Source organism: Artibeus jamaicensis, unplaced genomic scaffold (genome assembly GCF_021234435.1).
Source record: "Artibeus jamaicensis isolate MK-2021 breed Jamaican fruit bat unplaced genomic scaffold, CSHL_Jam_final contig_760, whole genome shotgun sequence".
In the NCBI taxonomy this organism is placed as follows: Eukaryota; Metazoa; Chordata; class Mammalia; order Chiroptera; family Phyllostomidae; genus Artibeus; species Artibeus jamaicensis.
In genome coordinates this window covers 2,230,377-2,252,450 of record NW_026521955.1, presented here as the reverse complement: position 1 = coordinate 2,252,450, position 22,074 = coordinate 2,230,377, and the positions used below count along the sequence as shown (strand labels likewise).

At 36.3% G+C, this 22,074-nt stretch overlaps 1 protein-coding gene across 10 annotated transcripts in view; it reads right to left on the bottom strand.

Annotated features, from left to right (window-relative positions):
• Positions 1-22,074, bottom strand: part of MIPOL1 (mirror-image polydactyly 1) — a 310,690-nt gene that overhangs the window by 266,188 nt on the left and 22,428 nt on the right. For 8 of the 10 annotated variants that reach the window (XM_037164780.2, XM_053672528.1, XM_053672526.1 and 5 more), the window contains 2 exons: positions 3,238-3,374; positions 2,586-2,664 (listed from right to left, as the gene is read on the bottom strand). In XM_037164780.2, the coding sequence (XP_037020675.2) occupies positions 2,586-2,664; positions 3,238-3,258 (100 nt within the window). In that variant the 5' untranslated portion in view covers positions 3,259-3,374. Of the gene's footprint in view, positions 1-2,585; positions 2,665-3,237; positions 3,375-5,017; positions 5,094-22,074 lie in introns of those variants that run through there. The other 2 variants (XM_053672525.1, XM_053672527.1) reach the window with 2 other exon arrangements.

Below are 22,074 nucleotides of genomic sequence, written 5' to 3'. Positions count from 1 at the left end.
TAACCACTTAAAGGAACCCGGGCATGTTTTGTAGATGTCTCCACCCATCTGACCTACCCATCTCATCTTTGCATTTTCCAAACTATCTTTAATGACAAAAACAAAGAAAAACATAAATCATCATATCTGTTACCATTATATACCTCATCGATTCTCTGACTTCCAATATTTCAGTGATGTTTTTACAATAAAGCTAGGAAAAGAATAACCACTTTAGCACTTCTTATAATGAAATTTATAAGATAATACAAAAGCAAATCCATGTAATACAAGTTTTTAATTTAGCTCATTTTTACAAAAATAAGTAAAATGACATTAAATGAAGTAACTATGAGAGTAGACTTGAACATGTGTGTAAGAGCATTTTGAAGCAGTTGTGCTTTATGATAAACCCCACGACCCTTGACCTCAAGGAAATGACCATGTAGACTTTACTAGTTTGAACACACGAGTTACCAACCACTATACTCAAAAGATTACATTTACCTGTTTAATTTTATTTCTTAATGATGTTTCATTACAGGCCCTTTGTACAACATGTAACTGTCATATTCCTATCTCCAATGTCAAAAACATGCCTACAAAAATGAAAATTTTCTTCATGATGTTTTAGTCACATCTGCTGTGGTCTGTTTGGTGCAAACCATGCAGCCATGTCTTTAGCCTTAAAACCATCCTTTTCCTAAGGGTCCTAGGGCTTCAGCACCTCCCTTCCTCTGCATCTTACTGACTTATTCTACATTTATGAGAAGAATTTCCTCCATAGTCTCTCTCTCCCTAGATATATTAAAAATAATTCCTTTGGCTTAAAGTCCTGTTTGTCTATAATTTGCACAACATGACTTTTCACAGCAACATGAATATAAGTAACAGGGACATCATTATTTACTTCCTCTTTCCTTATTTTGTATATAAATTGAGTAAAGTGCTTTGAGCTCTTCAAAAGAAGACTATTTGCTTGTTTATTTGCATGAATGAATAAAAAGAGCTACAACAAATTAGTTCCCAGCTTCATACCTTTGTATCCTTACCACAAACTTGAATATAAAGAGAATAGACCAAAATTAAGTGTCACAAAGTCCATTTACTAAAACATTTAATTTTATATTAAAAACCTTTAACTTGATATTTATCTTATACACAATTCAGTTACCAGGATTCTAATCTCCTAGCGAGTAGGTAAAATCACATAAGAACAGTTGCTAATGGTAGATATAAACACAAGAAAATTTATAACGGTATATAAATCAAAAACAAATGTAAAACTCAGAAAAAGGGATATTCAAATCCCCTAAAATGGCCTTTAACTTTCTGAAAAAGGTAACAGTTGAAATATGGTGAAAAGGATCCCTATTGGGAAAGGGGAATCAAAAATGAGAGAGAGAGAGAGAGAGAGAGAGGTATGTGTAATGCGTTGGTAATAATCCTATTTTTTAAATTCAAATTAGAGAAAATAAAAATAATGTATGTAAGGTTTAAGCTTTGGAGTATATGTAACACGATATTCAGTATTCATTTTGCAAAGATTCCAGATTTGCAACATTTTACTGTGAGAGACCTCAATTAAAATCCTAGTATTTAAAAAAACCTCTCTCAATGGCTCTACTTTGCTCTATAGACAGACAGAGGCGCCCTTTTTATCTCTTTCTCAGGCCACCTTCAGTCTGTCTTTCAGAATGAGCTTCTGTGCCTGATCTTCCCTCCCTCTGCATATACATGCGTGTGCACCTTTTTCTCCCTGCCCCGCCCCCTGTCCCTGTCTTGCAGTGTCTTTCTCTTTCTTCCCCCGCACACCTCTGCATGTCTCTGCTGCTCTCACTCTCTCTGGCCCCTCTGACTCCATCTTCCTGTGGATGTTTCTTTCTGGGTGTGCACGTGTCTCTACACGCGTCTCTGCACCTGTATGTGTCTTGGTCTGTTACTCTGTATGTGTATACGCTGGCCTCTCTCTATGTATATGTGTCTATCTTCTATGTCTCTCACCTCTGTGGGTGTCTTTTCCTGAGCCTGTACACGGATGTGTATACACATCTGTGTCTTTGTGTATACAGATGCCTCTCTCTCAATGTCTTCTCTCTCTCTCTTTCTCTCTCTTATCGTATGTCTCTGTCTTTCACTGCCTCTTACTTTGGTTTCTCTGAATCTGGGTGTGCATGTTTTTGTGAGTATATCCATACCTGCATGTGTGTCTTTCTCTGTCTTCCTACTTGAGTGTAGTGTCTCCCTTGCTGTGTCTGCATCTCCGTGTTGTTCTCTGAGTTTGCCTTACTTTGCGCATCTCTCCCTAAGTCATTCTCAGTTTCAACTACTGTGTGTGGGTCTGTGTGTTTCTTTCTCTTTCCTTGTGTGCCTTCTCCCTCCTCTTCCCTCAGAATTTCTTCCTCTGTGGGTCTCTCTCTGTGTGTCCTTCTTTGTGTCTCTTTTGCAGTATGTGGGTTTCTTTGTGTGTGCGTCTGTCTTTGTGTGGGTGCATGTGTATTTGTCTGGCCCTGTCTAATACACTGGTTAGAACAAACATACTTCATTCAGTGCCTTGAACTAGCATAACACCTGGGGTTTGGTATTAATACCTTAAAAGTCCTTACCTTTTGACCAGTCCTCCATTTGTACTTCTGTTCTTGTTTGCTCTGGCAATGTCTCTGGGTTTTGCTCCAAGATTTGAAGCTAAAATAAAGCCAACTCTAGATAAATAAACTTAAAACAATATATCAGAACACACCTAAGCCTTACCTTTATTTGACAGAGAATTTACAGGATAAATGGTTTTCTAAAACATTTGAAATGGGACAATTAACTGAGCATTTCAACAGGTAAAATTAAATCCTTTTTCTCAGAAAAAGGTTCTTTCCTTCGCACTTTTAGTTTAGTAAATATGGTTCAGGTTAAGCTTCTACACGTGCTTGCTCATTTGATTAGAGAAGCATTTAATTTACTTAAGTCTTTTCCAATTATAATTTCAATAATATAACAAAAATAAAATTTCTAGTCTATTTGTCACACATTTCATACCAAAAATATCAAATTTATTAATTTAAATTTACCAAGTACATTTTCATATAAAATATGTTGCGAAAGTATAACTGAAAATGCTTTTCAATTTTTAAAAAACATAAAGACTATAATTAACTCCTAGAATTATGAGCATTTCTCTCTTGCATTTGATTTCAAGATAAAGATGACAAAAGCTTTGCAAGTATTTTTTGTGCGTGCTTTTAGGCAGAACAAAATTAGATCTACCTCACAGCCAGAACTCTGCATTCTTTAAAAAGTCCTCAAATAAAGCTGTAGTAAGCTTCTCCTTTTCCAATTTTCTCTAAATATGTTGATCTGGAGTTGGCAATCGTTTCTAAGTTCCTCATTTACTTTTGGATTAGCTGAAAATATAGGAAGTTATTAATATCAAAGAAATATGTTCTAGTCAATGAAGCCATTTCCCTACATATTGCCCAAAAAGGTTAATAATAATTGCAGTCTTTTAATAAGAGATTCATATAGCAAGACATGTAGAAAATACAGTCTTTAATAACCTCTGGAGTATTTTAAAACATGTCTTACAGGCCTTAATGTACTTAGTAATATACTATTTAAAACCATAATTTTATCCCTCTGTAATATACAGTCACTCTTCCTCATCATTTACCCAGCTAATGAATGCCAGCAATTAGTAAAATGTAATCCCATTGCACAATCATTTTAATGCTTTTAGCACTCAGAAAAGTAAACACCAAATTAATACTGCTCAAGCCATATCAGATCCTAGTTGGAAGCAAGCAATTATAGTTCAGCTCCTCAGGTGTAATTAAATGATTGGAATGATTTAGTTCCATAAATGCAAGTTAATTCATAAGCAAGCAACAAATATACTGGGAGTAATTACAAGAAACATTGACAGTCTAAGCAGGGCTAATTCTTTTCATGAAGCTGACATAGAAAAATGCTGCCCTCTGCTGGCCATATGAGTGAATATCTCAGAGCTGAAAACAAACCATCCACCCCCCACAACCTCCTCCATAGGAGAAATAATAATGACCAATGTATCACTTTGATTTAACTCCTTATACAAAAAAATCAATGTATCTATTATACTGTGATAATTTCTACACATCCTGGTAATTAAAACTTTTGCCAATCAAACTCTAAATATGAATTGTAAAACATACCGGGGTATTCCCACATGAACCTAATGATTCATATGTAACATGACAGATTGCAAATGAAACTTCTAGTACCTGTCTGGACTGCCAGGCCAATGACTATATTTCCTCACTGGTGAACCCTAAGTGCACTGTTACAGAGAATAACTAAAATATGCTTTCATAAGTACTAACGTTCTCAAGAAAAATAATCTCTGAAAAGTATAAAACAAAATGCTCCTTATTGTGACTGTACCTAATGATCTAAAATTGTTTTTAATGAACTTCAATAACAAGAAAAACTATAACACTAGTACGATGTCATTATAAGCATATTTCAAACCATAAGGAAAAGCCATCCCCAACATTTTACTTTATCAGGCTAAAATAGAGAACAAATTTACTAGTATACTACTGAGATGGTTCTTAACTAAACTCAGTAAACTGTAAGAATCTCACTTATGATACATTTAAGTTATACTGTAACCAGTAAGTCTGTGTTAGTATTTGTAGTACTAACCACCAGAATCATCCCTTGACTTTCTGCAAAATTGAACATATTCTCAAATATTACTAATAAAACAACAAATGTTTAATTCTCCAATTAATGCAAATGGTACTTGCAGAACAGAAGACAATGTTTAACGTTACTAACATTTTGGGGGAGGAGGGCGCATTGCTGCCCTTCTGATATGCTTTCTAACGCATTAAAACAACCATATTCTAAGTCATATCCTATGCAAACTATACAAATAAATCAAAATATTAAAAAGTCCTCCCACTAAGTTTAAAATGTACAGCACATTTGCTTTGCCCTTGATGTCACAGTCTTATTTTTCAATTCATATCTTGTACACTGTAAGTTAATTGCTTTTGGAACGTACTTATTATTCATGTAAAAATTAATGTGCCAATGTGTTTAAATCCTATTAAATGACCATTCGTGCATCTTTCTTCTTTAAGTGCCAATGAAATCTGTCAAAAGACATCAATACAAAATGATCTTAAAGAAAGTTCTAATAGAGATTTTTTTGTGCTAACACAAGATTTTCATATTCACTAACTTAAATTCCATTAATTTTTTAAGCTACTTTTAATAAATTCACCCAGAAAAATTTTTAGGCTCTGTAGTCTGTCATTTGTGTTCCAGCTGACATTATGAATATTAATAACAGTGTTATCCTGATTAAATAGGCTTCGTATGAAATCCCTGTGAATCCTATAGCTCAGACATCTCATTTTTCCAACTCTTTATGAATTTGGATTCTAACATTAAACTGGAAAAATCTTAAAAAACAGATTTAATGGCACATTTGCATATTGTCAAGCAAAAACTAGATGTTCTAATGAATCAAGTAATTACAACTTATATATCTACATTCTGTAAAAGGAAAAGATTTCTGTAAACATGTAAAATATTTTACACTTCTATTCACTTTAGGACAAAGGATTGAGACCAATAAAATACTTACTCATTTTGTTATACTCAGAGGTTTGATATCAATAACTTGTTTTAATAAAAATTATATATTCACATGTAAACTAGTGGATGATTTGATAGTAAACATCAGATAAATTAGGCTTTCTTAATTAAAATGCTAACTTATTACAGCACAGACAAAATAAAAGTTAATTGCTTTACCATTAATAATGTATACCAGGTTCAAGTAACAAAGTAAAATTGATTTCCAAGTACAGTTTGTTTACCAGCTGTTGTGGGGAAAAAATTATCCATGTTAAAAAATAAAAAGAATATCTTTAACACAACCGACATCATATTAGCATCTCTTAAATTAAAATCTTCTCTATCACAGCTTCCTGACCTCATTCCAAATTGTTTTTAACTCTCTAAGGAAGTGAGTCTTGTTATGTAGGAAAAAAAGAAAAAAGAATTACTGAGGAAACCACATACTCCCTTCTCTGTGTAAGTACATGCGAATACGAATATATCTGCCAAAATGTGGTCACTTCACCTTGTCAAAAAAATGTAGACTGAAAATTTTTAAACAAAACTCTCTATGTTCTCAACGTGACTTGACTGTCCTATTTAACTTAGCAGTAAAACATGACATGAAACAAAATTTGTTTAGACCAAGTCTAAAATTTCAAATTTGCCTAAAAATGTATAGGTGATTCCCACCATTTATCTTTCAAAATAAAATGCCTTTTTGATAAGAGGCATTCAAAAATGGGATTTCATTCCCCAATGTAACAACATTCAGGATCTTTTAAAATTTGTTTTAAGTATGAGATGCTACTCCTACCTCTCTCCATAAAGCCACATTATAGTGGCAAAGGTTTTCGGCTGACTTTGAAAAAGAAAATTCATGGCATTTTCTTTTCCCAATGCCTCCTTATTTTAATCACACATTTGTGCAAATTGAATCCAATAGTGTCAAACTAGAAATCATTTATAAGACTGCCTCATATCCAACTATAACTCTTAAAACCTCCAAATTTCATATTTCCTAGATTGGGAAATGTTGATAATTTCTGCAATAGAAATGATTTCATTAAAAGGCCAAAGGGGAGGCGAATATTTTACCACATAACATAAACAGTATATAGATATGTTCTACTAATGCATTTTCATCTTAATAGACAAAAGTCTCGGAAATATTCACAATCCTTGGCACATTCTCTCCCCCAAAGAATCCTACTCCACGTCCCAGCCCACATCCCAGCCCACTCTCTCCCTACCAAGCCCCAGACAACCCCAGCTCCTCGGAGCCCGGGAAGCAAGAGGAGGTTCAGAGAGAAATCTGGATAAGGGAGAAGAGTGCCCCACACCTCAGCTCTCAATTTTAAACTTATATACTATTTGATCCCTCAGTCCCACTATTAAAAGTATTTAGAAAACTAAGCACAACATATTTAACACACAAAGACACTCGTTAAAGCAGAATTTATCCTGCTCTAGTAACACTGAACATTTTTCTGTTCACTGAACTCACTAAGCATTTTTCTTGCCTCAGAACTTTGATACTCACTCTTCCTTTTGCGCAGAATCATCTTATCTAGATCTGTAAACCATTTTTCTCATCATTTTAGGTCTTGCTCAAAAATGGTATCTTCAAAAAGGTTTTGCCTGGCCATCCCATGAAAGCAGAAATTCCCTTCTCATCACATTATCTATGCTACTGCCTTCAGGAAACTAATTTTTTCCGAGTTTATTTCATTGTTTCTGATATATCTCAGCTAACGATGCACAAGCAATGTTACATGAAAGCAAGACCCTTGATCTTCTTCATCTGCACCCTTAGCAGAGTGTGTGGCATAAAACAAGTATTCGGTATGCATGTGCTGGACAGACAGTTACAGGGACAGACAGACACGTGACTAGCAAAAAAAGAAAAACAGACCTAACATAAATGTTCATCAATAGAAAGCCAGTCAAATAAAATTAAGAAATGCAAGAAATACACACTATGTGTGGAAGATTCTTTAAATAAGCATTTGTTAAGCACCAATATATTACTTGTCAGACACTATTATAGGAGCTTGATAGAAAATGGTGAATAAACAAACAAATTTCCTACCCAACATATGGCTTTCAGCAAAACAATATAGGCAAAGAATATGGATTAACTGAAAATGGAAAAAAGTAAAATTATATCTGCATGTGCATACATGATTGAACAGCACTTTTCCTGAGAACAATACTTTGGAAACTATTACCAGTGGTTACTATGAAGAAACAGCCTAAGACATGAGGTGGAGTGACAGAATGAGGAAACGAAATATCTCTGTTTCAGTTTATATATACCAGCATGATTTGACTTTTTAAAACCATGCATTGTTTTTAACTTAATAACTGAATATTTTATTAATAACTTTGGAATTGAGCAGGAAACTTTGATGGAAGCCAATTACATCTGAAAGATCCAAAATGAACAAAAGGAAGTAATCTATGACTCTCTTGAAACCCTGGAAAATTATTATTGTCTAGTTAACCTTTTATATTTATACTTCGTATGGTTGTTTCCTGGCTTACTTGCTTTAAGTGCAGGGAAAAGTTCAAATTAAACTAATACATGGCAGGAATTTTTTGAAATAGAAGTTAAAAATGACTGAATTTCCTGAGAACTACGCAAATAGCTCTTAAAGCAATCACTTTTTTTGCTGTTCAGCTGGGGGTTATTTACAACGGTCTTCGGGTTCAGGAGTACGTCGTTCTGTGTTACAACACTAGTGCGTGTTTGTCACAGGGAGCTCCCCTACGCTTTAGCAATCAAGAAATTACTATCGATAAATGGTTTCTTTCTCCATCACTGAAGTTCAGAGGGACATCCGATTAAGAGGAAACAGTACTGGGTGTTTGAAATGCATGGCTTTTACAAAACAATATGCAATATACCACTCGGAATACTACACAATTTTCAGTGCCAGTTACAAATGACACTTTGAGAATGAATATGGCAGTGCATGGTCTACTGGGGTATTTTTGAAAGTAACACTTTAAAACTACTATTATTTTCATGCCTTGGCTGGTATAGCTCAGTGGATTGAGCACGGGCCTGTGAAGCAAAAGACCACGGTTCGATTCCCAGTCAGGGTACATGCCTGGGTTGCAGGCCAGGTCCCCAGTAGGGGACACAGGAGAGGCAACCACACATTGATGTTTCTCTCCCACTCTTTCTCCTTCTCTTCCCCTCTCTCTAAAAATAAATAAATAAAATATTAAAAATAAATAAATAAAACTACTATTATTTTCAGAGAATTATTAGATACATGAGTTTCTAAAATGTCCCAAAATATTTTGCCCTGGGCCAAGCTAAACTAAATCACTTAATCTAGCACAGAACAAAATATAGAAACAAAGTCAGCTTATAGAATAGTTTCTCTAGGGAACAAACAGCCTGTTTTCTTAAGACTCGTGTGGGTGCCAAATTCTGGCGCAACGGCACACACTCCTTCCCACAAACGCTCGCGTTTCCATACAACCAAATGAAGTTCTTGGCAACCAAAAATAAAAAAGTATTACAGAAAGTTAAGTGGATATGTAATGACAACCTGTATGAGTGGATATGTAATGACAACCTGTATGACAACCAGTTGCTTCTCACATGTACCTGACCAGGACCAAACCCACCGCCCAGGCATATGCCCCGACCAGGAACTGAACAGATGAGCCTCGGCTTTGCAGGACAATGCTCAACCAACTGAGCCACATGATCAGGGCAAAAGCTTCATGAATGTTTTCTATTTGAAAACAAGCTAAATGAAAACTATTTAATACTATGATCCTAAAATACATATTCTTTAGTTAAGGTAGAAAAGTACAGTATGAAAAGGAAAAATATTTGAAGCCAAAATATACAGAAAAATTTCCTTCAATAAACACTTTTATTCATCCTTATTTAAAATGATAATTTCAGAGCTTCTGGGCAACATGGAGGTGTAGGTAGATACACTTTGCCTCTTCACACAACCAAAAGAAGGATAACAACCACCTTAGAAACAAAAAACAACCCAAACTGCCAGATAATCTAACTGTATGTAAGCCTGACAACCAAGGAGTTAAGGAAACACTCATCCCGACTGGTGGGAGGGGCTGAGGGGCAGAGACGTGAAGCTGGAGGGCAAGGACAGGTGACAAGGCCCTGGCTGGTGGACCGGGGCAGGTGAGGCGGTGGCTGACAGACATGGGATGTCCCACATTCACGTGTGATAAGCTGAGAGGAACAAATGGGGAGTGAGAGAGACCATGAAATCCAGGTTTCCAGCACGGAAAACCAAAGCCTCAAACTCTCTGGCTGTAAAAATCTGTGGGGGTTGTGGTGGCAGGAGAAACTCCCAGTCTCATGGGAGAATCTGTTTGAGGGGCCCACAAGATCCTAGAACATACAGAACACACCCACCTGGGAATCAGCACCTGAAAGGACAAAAATCCACTTGTGGGAAGCGACTGAATGCTGAGCAAGAGCCAAAGAAGCCGTGTTGTTCCCGCTCTGACCCCTCCCACAATACAGCACCACAATGCAGCCACATGGGTTGCTCCGTCCTGGTGAATACCTAAGCCTCAGCCCCTTACAATGTAGCAGGTGTGCCTAGACAAAGAAATACGGTGCAAACGGAAGAATAGATCAAAACTCCAGAAAAAGAACTCAGTGACGAGGAGATAACCAACCTATCAGATGCACAGTTCAAAACAGTGGTAATCAAGATGCTCACAGAAATGACTATGTTCATAAAATAAAGGAAGAAGTGAAGGCTATGCAAAGTGAAATTAAAAAAAAATATATAGGGAACCATCAGGGAAGGGAAGGACACGGGTATTCAGATCAACGATTTCGAACAGAAGGAAGGGATAAACATTTCAACTGGAATACAATGAAGAATGTATTTTGAATGTTTAAAAATAATTCAAAAAAATGAAGAGGCTTAGGAACCTCTGGGACAACTTTACACATTCCAACATGTCAATCCTAGAAGTGTCAGAAGGAGAAGAGGAAGATCAAGAAATTGAAAAGTTATTAGAAAAAATAATGGGGAACTTCCTCAATTGGCAAAGGAACTAGAAATCCGGGAAGCTCAGAAAGTCCCAAAGAAGTGGGACCCATGAAAGCACACACCAAGGCACATCATAATTACATCCCCCAAGATTAAAGATAAGAGAATCTTAAAAGCAACAAGAGAAAAGGAGACAGTTACCTGCAAAGAGGTTCCCATTAGACTATCAGCTGATTTCTCAAAAGAAACCTGACAGGCAAGAAAAGTCTGGAAAGAAGTATTCAAAATCATGACAGGCAAGGACCCACATCCAAGATTGGTCTATCCAGCAAAGCTATCATTTAGAATGGAAGGGCAGATAAAGTGCTTCCCAAATAAGGTCAAGTTAAAGGAGTTCATCATCACTAAGCTCTTATTATATGAAATGCTAAAGGACTTATCTAAGAAAAATAAGATCAAAACTATCAAGAATAAAATGACAATAAACTCACAACTATCTACAACTAAAAAAAATAACAAAAACAAAAACAACTAAGCAAACAAGTAGAACAAGAACAGAATCACAGAAATATAGATCACATGGAGGGTTATCAGCAGGGAGGGTGAGGGGAAAAAATGAGGGGGAAAAAGGTACAGGGAATAGGAAGCATAATTGGTAGACATAAAATAAGGCAAAGTTAAGAATAGTACAGGAAATGGAGAAGCCAAAGAACTTACATGTATGACCCATGGACATGAACTAAGGGGTGGGGGGAAGATTGGAGAAGGGGTTGTGCAGGGTGAAGGGGAAGAAAGGGAAGAAAGAAATGGGACAACTACAATAGTATAATCAATAAAACATACTTAAAAATAAAGAAAATGATAATTTCAACCATAACTTACATGTTAAGTACTGTTCTACCCCTTCTATTCATCGCACTACAGAGTTTCTCAGGACCTGGAAGTGTACGATCACTAAAAACCTATTTTATAAAATACATTTAAAAACTCCCAAATGGCAAATCAACTGAATTAAAATATTAATTATAATATTAAGAGTAATATAATTGTGCAGTGTTCCAAAATATTAAGTAAATTAAGCAATGTCTGATGTTAATTTTTAAGATATATTTCAAAAAATACTGATAATTTTTTATTTTAAAAGATAAAATTTTTACTTCTTTCAGCACATCTCTACATGTTGATATATATAAAATAATCACAATTACTACGAAATGGCTGTATGACTAACTGGACATTGTACAATACTAATTATGTAAGAAAACCTTTTATAAATCATAAAAATTGAAGAGAAACAAAAACAAAAAAATGAAGAGAAAGGGTCTTCATGAGGCTTATCCTGTCATAGATATTAAAAATATTACAAAGCAGCAATCAAACTCAACCAACCTCCAGGTGGAAGTGTTTGTAACACTAACTACTAAACCTCGCCCTGGGATGGGAGTGTCAGGAGAGCTGGGGGTGGGAGGAGAGCAGGATTCACAGGGCAGGCAGAATGTGAGGGTGCAGATGAAATAAGATGAACTAACATGAACCCTGAGGGATAGTATCTGAAGCTGGGTAATGAGCACACAGTGGTTTCCCTACTCTTCAATATTTGCAATTTTCCATAATAAGTAGTTTAAAAACATACTGTTAAAAAAAGAGAATAACACCGCATGATTTACCTTCTAGCAAAAGTCATCAAATAATCTTTTACAGAACCAGCAACAAGACTTTCATTTTACATTAGAGTGTTATCAATGGAAACGTTATCAATCTCATGCATATACATACACATGTACAGAATATATCATGCAACAAATATTGCATAACATCTTTCACAGAAATAAATATACACACTCCTCATAGAGATTCTATACTGCATGTCATCTACAGAAAAGCCTATAAATTTCATCCTAGCATGTAGGAACTGAAAAGAAAATATTATCAGCAGACGGATATGTACTTTACTTATTAAAATGCTTTGGAATTATTCCATGACCTTAAATTTAGCAACTTCCTGAAGCTAAGACCTTATGTTACCAATAACCTAGTGCATATGGCAAATAGGTTAGGTACACGTTGTCGCCTTTAGCAAACATTTTCCTCATCAAGCTACTCAGAGACCATCTGCTACACCATGAAGTGACATCCTAGTTAGTTAATCTTACCGACTTGCAATATAAGTAATCATGTTTATCCTTTTTGGAGTCATAACTTCATGAACCATTCTGCATGCTAAAAAATAAACACTGATGAAAGCAATCAAGATCTAAATAAGTGGAGAGGCATACCATGTTCATGAAGAAAGATTCAACATAGTAAAGATGTCATAGTAATCAATATATTTAATGCAACACCAATTAAAATCGCAATAAGATATTTTATAGACATGGACAGAGTGAGTCTAAATATTTAATGAAAACTCAAAGGAATGAAAATTGCTAAGGCAATCTAGAAATGAAAGAATAAAACTAGGAACAGCATACTACCCAACTTTAATATTTACAGTAAAGCAGCAGTAATCACAAAAGCATGGTAATGGCAAAAGATAAGACACCTAGGTCAAAGACAATGAGGGAGTCCAGAAATATACCCAAATAAATCTAGCCATTTACCAAAAATGCAAATATAATTCAGTGAAGACTATTTTTCCAACAAATAACTATTGGAACATCTACATGTAAAAAAAAATAATAACTATGTACTAAACTTTACACCATAGGTAGGAGTAATATAATGGGTCATAGATCTAAAGGTAAGAAGAAAATCTATCAAATTTTTAGAAGAAACAGATGAAATATTTTCTTATATACCAGCAATGTTCAATTGGTACATGAAATGAGATATAAATCTAACAAATATGGACAAGATCTATATGAGGAAAACTATAAAATTCTGATAAAAATAAATAAAAAATCTAAATAAATAGAAAGATATTACATATACAATGTAAAGGAGGGGTGTCCAACCTTTGGGCATCTCTGTGCCATACCAGAAGAAGAGTTGTCTTGGGCCACACATTAAATACACTGTGACATGTAATCACAAAAAATTTCATAATGTTTTAACAAAATTTACAGTTTTCTGCTGGGCCAAATTCCTAGCCATACTGGGCTACATGCGGCCCATGACATCCCTTTAAAGGAAGATTCAGTATTGCTAAGATATCAGTTATTTTTCTGGTCAAGATGGAGGTATACTTCCAGGAAATCCAGGAAGCACAGAGAGTCCCAAAGAAGTTGGACCCAAGAAGGAACACACCAAGGCACATCATAATTACATTAGCCAAGATTCAAATGAAGGAGAGAATCCTAGAAGCAGCAAGAGATAAGGGACAGTCACCTACAAAGGAGTTCCCATCAAACTGTCAGAGGATTTCTCAAAAGAGACCTTACAGGCAAGAAGGGGCTGGAAAGAAGTATTCTAAGTCATGAAAGACAAGGACCTACATCCAAGATTGCTCTATCCAGCAAAGCTTTCATTTAGAATGGAAGGGCAGATAAAGTGCTTCTCAGATAAGGTGAAATTCAAGGACTTCATGATCACCAAGCCCTTATTATATGAAATGTTAAAGGGACTTATCTAAGAAAAAGAAGAGAAAAGGACATGTGAACAGTGAAAGGACAGCAAACTCATAGTTATTAACAACTACACCTAAAACAAAAACAAACTAAGAGGACAGCTAGATCAGGAGCAGAACCATAGAAATGAAGATCACATGGAGGGTTAGCAACAGGGTAGTGGGAGGAGGAGAGGTGGGGAGAAGGTACAGAGAATAAGTAGCATAGATGGTAGGTAGAAAATAGACAGGAGGGAGGGCGAGAATACTGTGGGAAATATAGAATCTAAAAAACTTGTGACACATGGACATAAACTAAAGGGGGGGATGGTGGGAGAGGTGGTATGCAGGGTGGAGGGGAATGAAGGGGGGAAATGGGACAACTGTAATGGCATAATCAATAAAATATATTAAAAAGAAAAAAAAGATGGAGGTATAGGTACACATACTTCACCTCCTCATACAACCAGAGAAAGAATTACAACCAGACCTCAAAAACAAATAACACCCAGAACCATCAGAAAATCCAGTTGGAAGTCTGACATCGAAGGATTTAAAGAAGCCACCTTAAAAGCAGCAAGAGAAGCGAGTTACCTACAAAGGAGTTCCCATACGCTGTCAGCTGATTTCTCAAAAGAAACCTTACATGCAAGAAGGGGCTAAAAAGAATTATTCTAAATGATGAAAAGCAAGGACCTACAACCTAGATCACTCCATCTAGCAAAGCTATCATTTAGAATGGAAGGGCAGATAAAGTGCTTCTTATACAAGGTAAAGCTAAAAGGGTTCATCATTGCCAAGCCATTATTATATGACATGTTAAAGGGACTTACTGAAGAAAGAGAAGATCAAAACTATGAACACTAAAATGACAACAAACTTACAACTATCAACAGCTGAATCTAAAAAAAACAAAAACAAACTAAACAATCAGAACAGGAACAGAATCATAGGTACGGAGATCATTTAGAGGGTTATTAGCTGGAAGGGGAAGGAGGAGAATGGGGGAGATGGTTCAGAAATTAAGAAGCATAATTGGTAGGAATAAATTAGACAGGAAGATATTGATAATAACATAAGACCCTGGCTGGTGTAGCTCAGTGGATTGAGTGCAGGCCCGCGAACCAAAGGATCATGGTTCGATTCCCAGTGAGGGCACATGCCTGGGTTGCAGGCCAGTTCCCAGCAGGGGACGTAGGAGAGGCAACCACACATTGATATTTCTGTCACCCTCTCCATCCGTTCCACTCTAAAGATAAATAAGTAAAATCTTTAAAACAATAATAGCGTAAGAAGGGAAGAAGCTTAAGAACTTACACACAGGACGCATAGACACAAACTAAGGGCAGGGACTGCTGGAGGGAAGGGGGGTACCAGGTGGAGGGGTGCAAAGGGGGGAAATTGGGACAACTATAACAGCATAATCAATAAAGTATAATTTAAAACAAATATCAATTCTTTCCAACTTGATCTATAGATTCAGTGCAATCCCAATCAAAATCCAAACAAGTTTTTTTTTGTGTGTGTGTGACTACTGATAAACTCCTTTTAAGGTTAATATAGAAAGACAAAAGACCCAGAATAGACAACACAATACTGAAGAACAAAGTCACAAGACTGACACTACCCAACTTCAAGGCTTAGTATAAAGCCATTATAATCAAGAGAGAATAGTACTAGCGAATGAACAGACAAATAGGTCAAAGGAAGAGAGAGCCCACAAATAGACCCACCCAGAGGCAAGTGATCTTTGACAAAGGAGCAAAGGCAACTCAATGGAAAAAGGATGGTTTTCAACACAGTGCTGGGACAACAGGGCATCCACATGCAATCAATCAATCAATCAATCAATCTGGGCAGAGGCTGTATACCTTTTACAAAAATTAAGTCAAAATGGATCACAAACCTAAATGGAAAGTGATATACAAAGTGATATGTGATACACTTATCACAAAGTGATATAATACAAAGTGATATAACTCCTAGAATATTTCACATACATGAAAATCTAACTAATCTTGGGTTTGTCATGACTTTTTAGATACAACATCAAAAGTACAACCCATGAAAAACAAATTGATAAAATCAACTTCACTTAATTTAAATCTTCTGCTCTGTGAAGGACACTGTTAAGAGAATGAAATAAGCCACAGACTTGGAGAAATATTTGTAAAACACACCTTTGAGACAGGACTGATACCCAAATTATGCAAAGAACTCTTAAATTTCAACAACAACAACAAAAAGGAAATGATCCAATCTGAAATGGGCAAAAGGTATGACCATACACATCACCAAGAAGATATAGAGAAGACAAATAAATATATAAAAAGGATGAACATTATACGCCATTAGGTGACTGCAAATTAAAATAATAAGACATCACTACACACAATTAAAATGGCTAAAATCCAAAATACTGACAACACTAAATGCTACCAATAATGTGTGGCAACAAGAACTCTGATTCACACGCTGGCTTGTGTGGATCAGTGGACTGAGAGCTGGCCTGAGAACCAAAGGGTTGCCAGTTCAATTCCCAGTCAGGGCGCATGCCTGAGTGGCAGGCCGGGTCCCTGGTGGGGGGCATGCAAGAAGCAACCACACACTGATGTTTCTCTCCCTCTCTTTTTCCCTCCCTTCTCCTCTCTCTACAAATAAGTAAAAGTCTTCAAAAAAAAAAAAAAAAGAAAACCTCTTATTCACTACTGTTGTGAATGTAAATGGTAGAGCCACTCTGCAAAACAGTTTGGAAGTTTCTTACAAAACTAAACTTACTCTTACCATACTATCCAGCACCACTCTATCCAGCAATTGGACTCCTTGATATCCATCATACTCCTTGATATTTACCCAAATGAGTTGAAAACATATATGCACACAAACATGTATACACAACTATTAATAGTAGCTTTATGCATAATTATGGAAACTTCAAAACAACCAAGATGTCCTCCAATGGGTAAATGGGTAACTAACTTGTGGTACATCCATACAATGGAATGTTATTTAGCAATAAAAAGAAATAATCTATCTAGCTATGAAAGCTCATGGAGGGACCTTAAATATGTATTTCTAAGTGAAAGAAGACAATCTGAAAAAAGTACATACTGTAGAGTTACAAATATATCATGTTTTGGAAAAGGCAAAACTATGGCAACAGTAAATAATCAGTGGTTTCCAGAGGTTGGGGGGTGGAGTGGGAGGGTAGAGTGAAGGGATGAATACTAAGTAGAGTACAGGGGACTTTTAAAGCAGTGAAACTATCTGTATGATGCTGTAATGGTGGATGTCACAGCACGGTGGATACACCATTGCACATTTTCTAAAACCCATAGAATGCACGACACAGCAAGTGAACCCTAATGTAAAAATGGACTTAATGTAATAATGAAACTTAATGAACCCTAATGTAATAGTTATATATCAATATTGGCTCATCAATTATAATGAGTACAAGACACACTAATGCAAGATGTTAGTAATAGGGGAAATTGGAGGGTGGGAGGGTAAGAGGTTATTATGAGAACTCTCTGTAATTCCCATCAACTTCACTATAAACCTAAAACTTCTCAAAACCTTTAAAAAATGGGTTATATATCTAAGTGAAGGCCACAAATCTACAATTTTTAAAGAAGAAAACATAAAAAAATCTTCATTAGGTAGAGTTCTTAGGCATGACACCAAAAGAACCACCCGTGAAGGGAAAAAAATGATAAATTTCACCTTATCAAAATCTAAAATTTCTGATCTGCCAAAGAGCTGCCAAGATTATTAAAAGACAAATTAGAGGCTGAAAAAATATGTACAAATTATGTTCTGACAAAGGACTTATATCCAGCATATATAATGAACTATCAAAACTCTACAATAAAAAATATAATCAAAGGACTTGAAAAAACACTTGGCAAAAAGGTTTTAAAGATGGCACATGCAAGTATATTATACTCAACATAATCAGTAATTAGATAAATACTGATTAAAACGATCATGAGATACTATTATACATATTAAAGACTGAAACAAAAAATACCCAGTATGAATGAAGAACCACCACTGGTGCAAATGCAAAATAGTGCAGACTATGTGGGAAATCATTTGGCAATTTTTTTACAAAGTTAAGCATATACTTAGCATCTGACCTAGCAAGTATACTCCTAGGTATTTACCCTAAAAATAAAAAAAATCTGTAGCAAAAAACTCAAAACAACTCTTCTGTCCTTCAACATGTGAATGGCTAAACAAACTATTATCCATACATATAATGAACGGCATACTGCACAGCAATACAAGAACAAACTTGTCCCATGCAACAACTTGGGTAAATCTCAAAGACATTATGCCGAATAAAAGAAGCTAGCTTCAAAAAACTGCACACTTATTCCATTTATATAACCTCTTGGACTTAGGCAACTTCAGTCATGAACACCAAACAAACTAATCACTTGTCAAGGAGAGTGGGTGAAGGGATGATGTGGCTCTAAATGACAGCACCAGGGTATTTTCTGAGGTGATAGAATTGCTCTGCATTCTGATTGTGATGATGGTTACATGACTCATTACACATGTTACAATTCATAGGGCTGTACACTGAAGTTCACAGCAGTATTATTCATTATAGGCAAAGGATGGAGACAATCCTATTGTCCATCAAGAGATGAATGGAAAAAGAAAATGTGGTGTGTCAAAGCCAGGGAATATTATTCGGTCTTAAAAAGGAACAAACTTCTGATACACAGTACAACAGAGAAGAACCTTGAAAATTTTAGGTCAAGTGAAATAAGCCAGACCAAAAAAACCCCACAAATATTGTATGATTCCACTTCTATGAGATACCTAGAAGAGTCAAATTCATAAAGAAAGTCAAACACTGTTACCAGACACTGTGGAAGGAAGAACAAGGACTTATTGTGTAACTGGTACAAAATTTGTCTGAAACAATGAAAACATTAAAGAAATGGATAGTAGTAATGATGCCCAACGATGTGAATAGTTAACACCATAAAACTGTATGCTTGAAATGGTTAAAATGGTAAAGTTTTATGTTATATACACTTTACCACGAGAAAAAATTCATAGGAACATACAACAAATGAAAAAGAAGTCAATCTACATGATAGATAATTAAAATATAATATTAGAAGTAAAAGCCTCCATTCATGTAAAGCAAAAACTCATACAACTGAGAGGTGAAAATACATAAATCCACAATATGGAATAAAACAGAAAACTGAGAATACAAAAATTTTTTACAATGTCATTAACAAATTTGACCTAACAAATCTGAACATAAAGTAACAATGTCTACCCAACATCCAGAATACACATTCTTGATAAGTAAATGAATTATTATTAATACTATACTGGCTGTATTTGAGGACACAAACCAAATATAATCAAATTTCCAATTAAAATTAGATAGGTCAAGACGGTGGCATAGGTAAATGCGGTACTTGCCTCCTCCCACAACCACATCAAATTACAACTAACATTTAGGACAACCATCACTCCGACATCAGAAATCAAGCTGAATCAAAGCCTGACAACTATGAAATTGAGTTGAATGAAAGTCTGACAACTAGGGAATTAAAGAAATCACATCTATCCACATGGGTAGGAGGAGTGCAGATGCAGAACAGGCGGATCCCACACCCACATGGATAAAATTTGGGGAGGGACAGCCTGAGAGCAAGAGTCCCAGACCCACACCAGGTTCCCAGCCCAGGATTCCAGTGCCAGCAAGATAAGCCCCCACAACTCTGGCTGCAAAAACCAGCAGGACTGAGTCAGGGGAAAAAAACTTCTAGAGTCCCAAGCAGTTCCTCTTAAAGAGCTGACAGACTCACCTACTCAGACTCACTATCTCTGAGCTCTAGCACCAGGGTAGCAGCTTGAAAAGCACACGTGGTCTACAGGGAGAAACTCAAGTGTCTCGCATCAAGGTAAGCAGAGGCCATTGTCCCTTGGCTAAACCCTCCCACCAGAGCCACTAAGCTAGTGTCATATCTGAGACTCCAATAACCTGGCTAACTCTGTTTGACTGCCTTGGTCCCAAGAGGCTTGTCCCACCAACTTATAGGCTCACCCAAGCAGCTTTCCTATAAAAATGGCTGGTCTTGGCTCCTAAATTCTATCAAACAAGCAATAGCTGGCTTCAGTAAACCCTAGCCACAGCCAGATTAGATTCACAGCTTGCCTTTGCCTCTGAAACTCCAACCCCCTCACAAGTAGCAGCCATCTCAGATTGCCTTACAGCTCAGGCAGGGTGCTCCAGGCAAAACCCAGGTGGGGGCTGACTTGGCCTGCACCACCCCAGAAATCCCAGGGCCAGCACACCCAGTGGACATCTACAACCACATCAAGCACCACCACTCTGCCCCTGCACAGCTGATATTCCCTGGACAATGGAGGCTGGTGGTCAGTGGTCAGAGTCAATCCTTGTAGCTGACTGGCCTTTGTAAGTAGCCTCCCACTGATCTGCCAACAGCAACCAAAACTTAACTACATCAGGAGGGTGTACTCAGCCCACACAAAAGGTCCACCTTGAGTACCCACCTTGAGTGATAGGAGAGACTGGGCCACTGGACCCTGTAGGACACCTACTACATTAGGCCACACTATCAAGACATGAAATCAAAACAGCTCTACCCAATACATAGAAACAAACACAGGGAGATTGTTAAAACAAGGAGACAAGAAAATATGTCCCAGAGGAAAAAACAGATCAATACTCCAGAGAAGAGCTAAACAAAATGGAGATAAACAATCTATCAGATGCAGAGTTCAAAACCTTGGTTGTTATAAGGATGCCCAAGGAACATAGTGAGCACCTCAGCAGCATAAAAAAAGACCCAAGGATACACTAATTGAAATAAAGAATGATTTACAAGGAAACAACAGTACAGTAGGTGAAGCTAAGAATCAAATCAATGCTTTGGAACATAAGGAAGCAAAAAACAACCATGCAGAATAAGAAGAATAAAGAATCCACAAAAATGAGGACAGTATTAGCAGCCTCTAGGTCAACTTCAAAAGGTCCAACATTTGCATCTTCGGGGTGTCAGAAGGAGAAGAGAAAGAGCAAAAAACTGGAAATCTCTCTGAAAAAAAAACAGTGAAAGAAAACATCCCTAATTTGGTGAAGGAAATAGGCATGCAAATCCAGGAAGCACAGAGAGTCCCAACTGTGATGGCTACAAAGAGGCCCACTCCAAGACACATCATAATCAAAAGGCCAAAAGTTAAAGATAGAGAATTTTAAAAGCCACAAGAGAAAAGTAGTTAGTTAGCAAATGGTTGCCAGATGGGAGGGGAGAGGGTAAGAATGGATGAATTTTGCAGGCTAGAAGTAACCGGCAAGAAATATTAAAAGTGATGAAAAAGCAAGGACTTGTGAGCAAGATTACTCTACTCAGCAAAGCTATTAATTAGAATCAGAGGACAGATAAAGAGGTTCCCAGATAAGAAAAAGCAAAAGAAGTTCGTTACCACCAAACTAGTGTTATATGAAAGGATAAAGGGTCTTTTTTAGAAAGAATAAAGAGAAAAAAAATGAACTAAAAATAGGAATAATAAAATGGCAAAAATATATATCCATCAATAATTGCATGTAAAAAGTTAAATGAACACATAGCAGAAAAGAAACAGATTCACAGATTCAGAGAACATTTTGATGGTTGCTTGGTAGGAAGGGGGTTAGGAGCATGGATGAAAAAGGTGAAGAGATTAAGAAGTACAAATTGGTTGTTACAGAATAGTGATGGGGGTGTAAAGTACGGCATAGGAAATATAGTCAATAATATTCTAATAACTATGTATAATGGCTTATGGGCGTGAGATTTATTGGGATGATCACTTAGTAAGTTATTTAATGTCTAATTACTTGGCTTTACACTTGAAACTAATATAGCAATGCAAGTCAACTGTAACTGAAAAATTAAAAAA